At 34.3% G+C, this 9,235-nt stretch overlaps 1 protein-coding gene and 1 long non-coding RNA gene across 3 annotated transcripts; both read left to right on the top strand.

The window, feature by feature from the left end:
• The first annotated feature begins 969 nt into the window (after positions 1–969).
• Positions 970–2,060, top strand: LOC132603811 (probable WRKY transcription factor 27). The gene is made up of 2 exons (XM_060317061.1): positions 970–1,601; positions 1,678–2,060. Exons 1-2 carry the CDS (start codon positions 1,153–1,155, stop codon positions 1,823–1,825), a joined length of 597 nt encoding a protein of 198 aa, XP_060173044.1. The 5' UTR covers positions 970–1,152; the 3' UTR covers positions 1,826–2,060.
• Positions 2,061–2,740: 680 nt separating this feature from the next.
• LOC132603812 (uncharacterized) lies at positions 2,741–8,133 on the top strand. 2 transcript variants are annotated; one of them, XR_009568539.1, is made up of 3 exons: positions 2,882–6,168; positions 6,436–6,529; positions 7,875–8,133. It is a non-coding gene; the product is annotated as an uncharacterized LOC132603812 (long non-coding RNA). The 2 variants fall into 2 exon arrangements; XR_009568538.1 differs by lacking the exon at positions 6,436–6,529 and having other exon boundaries at positions 2,741–6,168.
• The last annotated feature ends 1,102 nt before the right edge of the window (positions 8,134–9,235 follow it).

Genomic DNA, 9,235 nt, shown 5'->3' with positions numbered 1-9,235 from the left:
TAGCTAAATCTTCTTTTCATTTGGCTAAAAGAGAGTGTATTCACACTCTTTGCTACACTAGTGTCCGGGGGGATCGAGCTATCAAAATTCAATGTTTTAGGGGGTAATTTAGGTTAATGAAAAATTCATGTGTGCACTGATAAAAAGTCGTCTAAGTTCCAATGGTCCCAAATCTCAATTAAATCTGCGCTATCTATATATTTAATTCTAATGACATAATAGTTAGACAAGCATTACATACTACAATCTGATTTTTTACCAACACACATACAACTTACAAAGTCATAACTTGCCCATATTTTTCAAAATATCAAAACATTTGGCAGTACTCGAGATATTTTATAATATGGAGCTGGTAATTGGGAGGTTTTGCTGCTTAAGTTTTATTAACTCCGGTTCAGTTCTTCTAATCTTTTCTCACTAGACTAGATGGATCACACTTCAAAGCTCACTTATATTGCCACAAAAAAAAAAAAAAAATCCCCTTTTCCAAACATGTTACAACATCTAAATTTCTGAAGCTGTTGTGGCATATTCTCCTGCTTCATCAGAGTTTGTGACATCTTCTTATATGCTATGATCGGTGGTGCACCCAACATATCTTCCACAAAAAATTGTTGATTATAACTATTCGTCCCACAAAAAAAAAAAAAATTGTTGATTGTAACAAAGTCAAAGGACATAAAAAAATATATTGAAATTACAATTTTTCTTTTCTTAGGGACCTCTGTTTCACTATTTGAGTGTTCTGTTTATCTGTTCATATAAATGCTAAAACCACTCACCCTAGAAGAGGAAAAAAACATTTGATGTGCATTAAATGCTAAGTGAATGTTAATGTGCGAGGGTGAGTGGGTTCCCCCTTTGAGTTCTCACATATAATAAGCAAATCCTATTGAGTTTTCTTCATATCTTGTTTGGTTTTTAAGTCCCTACCCACTCAAACCCCTTTTACATAAGTTTTCTTCCTCCATTTTTATATGCTAATGTTCTCCGAAAGTCAGCGCCCTCTTTAGTCTTTGAGCCCCTTTTTCCCCCACTTCCCTATCTCACAATACATATTTTTTTTTTTTTTAATTTCTTAAGCTTTTAACCCCTACCATACCCTATTTTTTAAACTACTAACTAGATACATTTTGATATAGAGCTGAAATGGATGACAACAATTGGGATCTAGGCGCGGTAGTAAGAAGCTGCAACATTAATAGACCTAACAATGTTATAGTTCCTAGTATAGGAATAGAGTCAATGCCTTTTGAAAATGATGATGATTGGAAGCTTTTTGATGGACTTTTAGATGATAACTGTGATGATATATCTTTCAAAGGCTCAGTTGAAATGTTTTCTAGGAATTTTCCAGTCGCTCAGCGGCAAAAACCAAATGATCAATCTTCTTCGATCATTCACCCTACAAACCCCCTACCCATTCAATTAATTAGCCAACCAATAATTCTTCCTCCTCCACCACCAGCAGAACAACATGCGCCAACAGTAACAACGCAACAATTGATTAATCGGCAGCAACAACTAGTGGAGCGAGCTTTACTTCATCCTACTTTAACCATGCCCAGTAGAACTAGTTTGATCCAGACTCGTAGAAGGTAGTATTCCATCAGATCTGTCTCATTTTACGTGAAATAAATTTTTAAGATTAAATGAGTCACCGTATCATCACAGGAAAAATCAGCTGATAAAAATTATCTATGAATTGAGGCAAGAGGAACTCCTGGATGATACATGGGCATGGCGGAAGTACGGTCAAAAGCCAATAAAAACTTCTCCATTCCCGAGGTTTGTTCGGTTCAACATGTTTTTCATGTCATAGAAAGTTCCATTCCTTTCTCATCAATTTTCGTAACCTAATAAAATGTTGTGATGCCTATTCTGTGTGTGACACGACAGGAACTACTACAGGTGTAGCACCTCAAAAAGCTGCAGAGCGAAGAAACACATTGAGAAAAGCCCAAAGGCTGAAAATCTTTTTGTTGTGGCCTATTCCGGTGAACATAACCATCCTCCCCCGCTCACTAACGACCGTAGCTGTCTCACTGAGTGCCGCACCGGCGGTGCCAAAAATAAGCTTCCCAAAGGCATAAATATTGTGCCTAGAGCAAACTTTAGTCCATCCTCCTCCAATCGCTCTCAACGCTGTTCAAGTGTTTCTCCCATTAACTCAACTATTCCTACACTTGAAATTAAGAGTGCATCCCCAAATAAAAATAAAATGGTGGTGACGGAGAAAAAAGGTGATGAAGAGGAGAAAATTATTTTAATTTCTAACAAATTCGCGAGTGAAGATACTCTCAAGAGCTTTGAAGAATTGAAAGGAATTACTTGCAACAAATGTGGAAGCTCCACCTAATGGGATGAAAGGGACAGAGGGAATTTTGCTTATGGATATATCTTTTTTCCCTCTTCACAACTAGATCTAGGATCAGCTTTTGTCTTTTTAGTATTGCTTCTATTTTAGCTTTATTGCTTGCAGGAATAGTAGCTTTGTAGTTTGCATCAATTTAACCATGTACAACGTAGAAAATGGTTCCTCTCTAGCTAGTTAGCTAGATATGGACCATTTTCAGTTGTGTTGTCCTCCAATGTGGCAATCTAATCTGGTCTCAACTATAACTTATTGGTCAATTTTCATGGATTAGATATCTATCTTAGCCAAAAAAAAAAGTTTTGTACTGATCTATGCATCAAATTATATAAATCCTAAATGAATTGTCGTAATAAAGTGATACTTTAGGAAGAATACATAACACTACAAGAAAAAGGCTTATCTGCGACCAACAATTAACGACGGGTTATAAATCCGGTCCTAAAAAGTATAGGTATAGGGATGAGAATTTTTTCTAGTCTATAATTCCCCAATAGTTGGCGAAGATACTACTTCTAGTCCCTAAAGATATGCATATCTGGTCCTAGTAGTAATACTTGAGCGGGGACAAAATGCGCCACTTATTTATATAAAAAAAATAAAACACCTAAAGTTAAACACAAAAAAATTGGGCCGTTCATATATCTCCTATTCTCCTTCATCATTTTGGGGATAGATCCAAAATCTTGTTCATCAAAAATACCTAAAATTTCAACTCTCAGGTAATTATTTACTCTTGCTACTGGTTATTTTGTTGTTTCCTCAAAAATACTGAGTCAACCCACTCCTTCCTTCCCAGCAAAACCCTATAATCCCCATGCGTTCACACATTCAAAAATTCTATTCATATAATAAGTCAAATTCGATAGTCAAATTTATACTAACTCCATATTGATTTGGAAATTCCAATTTCAATTTAAGAAAATAAAATGGCATCAGAGATCTAGGTGGTTGAGGAGGTGGAATAATAAATGTCGAATCATCATCGTCTTCAATGATGGTTAACTGCGGCGGCGTTGAGGAGGATAATTTAAGAAACGATGGGTATGTGGCAGCGGCGTTGTTGGATATGGAGAAATTTCAGAGATTGGCATTTCTGATTTCCTTATTCTAATGTCGTTTCAGTGAGATCTTTTGTGCATTCTTTGTTTCTTCTCTCTATTTGTGGGATTTTTTATGAATGTGGGCTTTCTCTTCAATTTGTTGTTGGATGCTGTTTACGATTTTGGGTGCTTCTTTAGCTATTTTCTCTTCATTTTTCAACAGATGAATGCTTTACCTATTTTTTCTTATTTAGAGTGTTTATTTTAGAGCTCTCTCGTTTCGTAGATATGTATTTGAACTCTTTCTTTAGCTAACATGAGCAAGCGTTAAGGTTTTACCTTCCAGTTATTCTTCAAATTCTGAGATAATCCTTACTTATGTGGTGACAAATTCAAGAATGATAAGTTTATGCTATAAAATTTACGCTATATGATTTGCGAAAGTTGAGAATTTGTAGGATCTATTTTTTCTTGGTATGGGATCTTGTTTAAACCCATCAATTGATGATACTAATAGTGCAATTTTACTTAAATATCCTATTTTTACTGAACTTTGTTGGGTATAAGAGATTATCGTTGGGATTGCAATCTGTTCAGTTGTTGGTTTCTACACTTACAAAATGTCTCGCGTATGGTATACTTGCAGGAATCATCCACCTATATTAGCTGAATTATATCAAACCAAGGGCTGAATATGATTCTGCAGGACATGGACTATAAAGAAAAAAATAAAAGAAGAATGTCGCATTTTCTTTTCAAAAGACTACTTAAATACTGTCTGTCAAATTGCAACATTATTTCAACTATGTTAGGAGTTTCTCATGTGGTGTTTAAATTCTATGAAATTGTCAGTGAAAAACTATTGGAGCTATACACATTACCCTTGTGCTATTGACTTCACAAATATAATGCCTTATTTTTAAGCTCACATGTTATCTGAATCATGCCTCTTGCATAAAAAAATACCCAATAAGTAGTTTTCTAAACATTGAGTCATTTTAATCTTTGTGTCGTTATCTGTGGTAGATGATGTAATGAAATGACCCGCCAGGTCATTTTGGTAATCAAATAACTGCTAATAATGCCTCCAAATAAATGATTGTATTCAATATTTTTGGATTTTGTTGTCCCGAAGCACAAAATTTATGGCCAGGAAACTATTGCGTCTATCATTGGAGCTGGTGTGTATGGAAAATCTATGTGTAATTCACAGAGTTCATTTCATTTCTCACTGTATGTTTATTGGTTGACTCTAACTTATGTATTTAAGAGATTTACATCCTTTGTAGTGAGTACCTGACATTGAAAGTAGGACGTGTTCACACAAGTGTAGTTTTGGATCTGTTCTCTAAGTTGTCATCATAATTGATAGCAAGTGTGAAGAGTTCACCTGCCTTCGGTCATTGGTTAGATAACCATTTATCTCACAATTTTCAGTAGAAAATAGTTCTCGCTCTAGTTAGCTATTTAGCTTTTCATTATTAAGGTCCGAACTATGACGCCCAATAGGTTCCTTGTGATTTTAAGTTTGGAACCTTCAGTATTTTAAAGGTTTGGAATAAAGCATATAGATAGAGCTACTTTATGAAGAGTTATGGAACTATTAATGTTATGCTGGGATGATTTAATATGTAGGTTTCTTGAATGTTGTAAAATTTCTATGTTAAATACGAGGTTCAAGTTTGTGATCACAAATAATGAAAAGTCGCCTACACAAAATTAGGTTTAGATTGTTATGCTATGTTTGTTCTTACTATCAGCCTCATTTTTCTTGCTGCAGGAATTCCAGGTTGGTTCATTATCTTGAACAGATATAGCACGTGTGATCTAAATATTAGTTTTAGTCCTTCCTAAAATATAATGTTCTTATTCTTTCTCTTATTCATCTGGTCATATTATTGCTTCAGAGTGTATTGCTCATTTTTTTTCCAGTTGCAATTTGTTTCTTCCTATTTTTGATGCTATCTTATATCCGACCCTTCTTGCTATTATAGCAGCCTATCATTTCCATTACTATAGTGTTTGTCAATAAAAAGGAAATAATCAGCTAAACTGCACACGATATAATATGGATACGATTTGAAACCTTGTTCCTTTATTATATGTACATGGTGTCAAGGTGAAGATCTCTTCTTTCACTTAGTGTAATATATATGAAGAAGATCTGAATACAGGTTGTGCCTGCTTAATGTGCATTCAACCATATGATGCGTTGTGATATCTATTTAATTTCCCTTTCTTAGTGCCTGGGCTCTAAAATAATACTTTCTGCACTTTTCGTGGTAGCTAGCCACTGCAGAATCAGCCCTGTTACTATGCATCCATCTACTTTTATCCTCCTCCCGGGGTCACTTTAAACATGTTTTAGATGTTTAACAGGTTCAGCAGCTGGGTAATTTCCTACTCATAGAAATTTCTCCTCATTCTAATGTATTTCCCGTAGTATCATTTACTTGTATACCTTTGCAGTTTTAATACAACCAGGAATAAAAAGTTTCAATCGTCTCTTTGTTGGGATAAGGCTCAACTTGACTCTTTCTTTTTTCTTCTTCATCCAGTAGCACAAGTATTTACAATGTCTAAACTTGTTCAGCTAAACTTAACTCCTTTTCTTTTCTTCTTCACCCTGGTAAGCATAGGTTTTTTTTCTTCTCATGTTTGGCAAGAAGATACTGGTGCACTGCAGGTTTTAGGGAATATATTGAAGAAGTATATGCTGCATATGATCAACACAAACTAGAGACCATGGTAACTTCTCTTTTCTTTATCATCTTAATTTAGTTTTAACGTATGGACGACCTATTATTCTAGCATCTCTGTTGAACTGCCATCTCTTTCTATTTTTCATAGAGGTCGCATCTTATCAGTTTCTTTTCATATGTCCTTTTTCCCCTAAGGCTATATTCATTTTAAGTTTCTTTTACCAACTCTTTTATATGTTTTTCTTTTTGCTCTGTTGTGACTTTACTTTAATATTTTCAAATAAATGCTTCTTAACGCGTATAACCATTTCAGTTCTAGGTTAAAGATGATGTTAGCCATAGACAACAATTATTTTTATTTGAGTGGAGACATAAATGAAGAATAATTGGAGGTTTCATTAGATTGTGTAATGCCCTTTGTTTTCAGCTCTTATTTATGTAATTTGCTTGATGTCTAGCTCTCAAAATAGTTTGGTTATAACGTTAACAGGTTTAGTTTTTCCTATAATCTTGAAATGTGTAATTGGACTATATATGAAAATGGAATTCTTTAAAGGAGAAGAAAGATACAGTATCCAGAGTTTTCTATCCAATATGTTATCTTTTAGATACAATCCGATCTTTATAATTTTCTAAAGAGATTTGACTTTACAATCCGATTCTAGACTTCTGGTTTGGTTATGGAGATATGCTCATTTAATCTGAAGCTACACTTTCATATATAGAAGACACCTTTGGTTACTTAGAACATTTCTTTAAATACTTGAGCTCAATAGTCTAGCCATGTGGTTTTGGTTAAACCAATTGAACGGGTAGTAAAACTTTATGTTCAAGTGTACCTTCTCCGTGTTAAAATTCCACTTTGTTTCTTGGTGAACTCTGTTATTTCTAGTCTTTCCCCCGACAAATTGTGTTAAAGCTAAAATTTATGTTTTAGCTAATAGATCCACGTAAAGTAACTAATTTTCTTAGTATATTATTATTCCTTATGAAATTTATTATCATCCTATGCTAAGAGGGAAAACCAATAATTAGCTAAAAGTAGTAGGAAATAACAATCTCAGTTAGAAGCAAGTCTAACTAGTAATAGTAAGCAATCAAGCATATATTCTGAGCGTTGTAATTTGTTCTTTAGCTTATATTTACCCTTTAGCTTTGTTACTAGTCAATGTGTGAACTTATTTCATTCTATTTAGTCTGTGAATTCAAGATCTATAGATCTTTATGCATAATGGAGAACTGGTATTATGCATAGATTCAGCTAACATCATTTTAGATTAAAGTTTAGTTTGGGGGAATCCTAAAAAGCATTGTGTATCGGGTTTTTTTATGCTCACACGTCACTCATCCATAAAATTTCTGTTTGTATAACAAAGGGGTCAATTGATTGTGATGAAAAGGAAAAGAATGCAGCGGAAACATTGGATAAAGTTAGAAATGCATTATATTCTTAATCCATGCCTTTCCTTACAATTTCTTTAAACTAATCTACCACTGACTTAGTAACTATTGTTGCTGGTGTAATTATAACTTACTTTTAACTTTGTACTCTTGTTTAACTAGCTACATCAAAAGAGAGTATTAACTAAATATGGTCATTTTCTAAATCCTTTTTGCTATGATTGGCTATATTGTTACTAGTTCAGAACGTGTTTTGGTATATGCAATGACGATGTTTAACAATTATTCGACCAATTTTTAAAGTCGATATTGGTAGTTTCTATTAAGAGATTTTCTTAATTTTGTTTACAGGTTCTGAAGACTTGAGTCTATAAAGTGAAGATGCAAATTTTGAAGACTTTCTTACGAGTCAATTATCATTTTGCTAGGAGTGTTAGCCTGAATCTTATGCTATTTAGGAATATATATATATATATATATATATACACACACACACATACTTATATTTGGCTGGGGTTTTGTGTAATAATGCAATGACTAATAGGCTACTTTATTTGCTTTTTCTAATTAATAACAGAAGTATGAATGAAAGAATGGTACTTTCTTATGACGTTGTTTATAAATGTTAGATTGTATCACAAATTGTATGATAGTTTGTAATGAAGTGTGACAGAGGATCATAAAATCATGTGTTCGGTCCTTCATACACTTCCAGCGACCAGATTTTCTGGTCGTAAATGAGTATAGCCAGCTCATATATTTGATGCTGAAATCACTTTAAGGACAAGAAATCTGTTCGCTGAAATATTTTTTGAGACCAGTAAATCACTGGTCGCTAAACGTGTTTAGCGACCAGTCATTTAATCTTGTCGTAATTGACCTTTAGCGGCGGAGCCTATAGCGACGGGTGGCGACCAGATTTTTCTGGTCGCTATTGACCATTAGGGACCAGAACTAGGCTTTTAGGGACCATTTTTCCCTTCGCTAATGGCCATTTTTCTTGTAGTGTAATATTCCATAATTAGTTGTGCTAAGTCAAAATTTTACTTAAAAGACATATGTCATGTATTAAATGATTTGATACATACACTTAGCGCAAACAAATCCTCTTTTTTATTTTTTTTATTTTTACTTAAACACTATATAATTTGTCTTTTTCAGTTTTTACTTATTTTACAACAACAACATACCCAGTATAATCGTACAAGTGAGTCTGGAAAGGATAGGATGTACACAGACCTTACCTCTACTTTTGTGAGGCAAACAGGCTATAAAGACCCTCAGCTCGAAAGGAAAGAAGATTAAAGAAAAGAAACGGAAAATAAAAGAAAATGACTTCAATGCAAACACAAAAAATATAACAGCAAAAGTGTAATAGATAGTGCTACACATTGAAGAATAGACAACTATACGATACCTAAACAATATTACTACTAAGAATGCGGGTAGAGGGGCCTAGCCCCAACCTCTCCCACCTACAGTGCAACATCACTCGACTATCTATTACCCTTTTATTCTAATCCTCGACCTCCACGCTATACTAGCTAGGTTCATGTCCTCAATAAGCTGAAGTTGTGACATGTCCTATCTAATCACCACCTCCCAGTTCTTCTTCCGCCTACTACTCCTGTGATAGCCAACCTCTCACACCTCTTTATTGGTGCATCCTCACATCTCCCCTTCACATGCCCAAACCATCTCAGTCCCGTTTC

Source organism: Lycium barbarum, chromosome 7 (genome assembly GCF_019175385.1).
Source record: "Lycium barbarum isolate Lr01 chromosome 7, ASM1917538v2, whole genome shotgun sequence".
NCBI lineage: Eukaryota > Viridiplantae > Streptophyta > Magnoliopsida > Solanales > Solanaceae > Lycium > Lycium barbarum.
This window is presented reverse-complemented; position numbering and strand designations above follow the sequence as displayed.

Bases quoted from the DNA above. Each gene is read 5' to 3' on its own strand.
- LOC132603811 (XM_060317061.1), top strand. From the start codon at position 1,153: ATGGATGACAACAATTGGGATCTAGGCGCGGTAGTAAGAAGCTGCAAC. The intron at 1,602-1,677 runs GTAGTATTCCAT...GTATCATCACAG, and splicing joins TTGATCCAGACTCGTAGAAG to GAAAAATCAGCTGATAAAAA.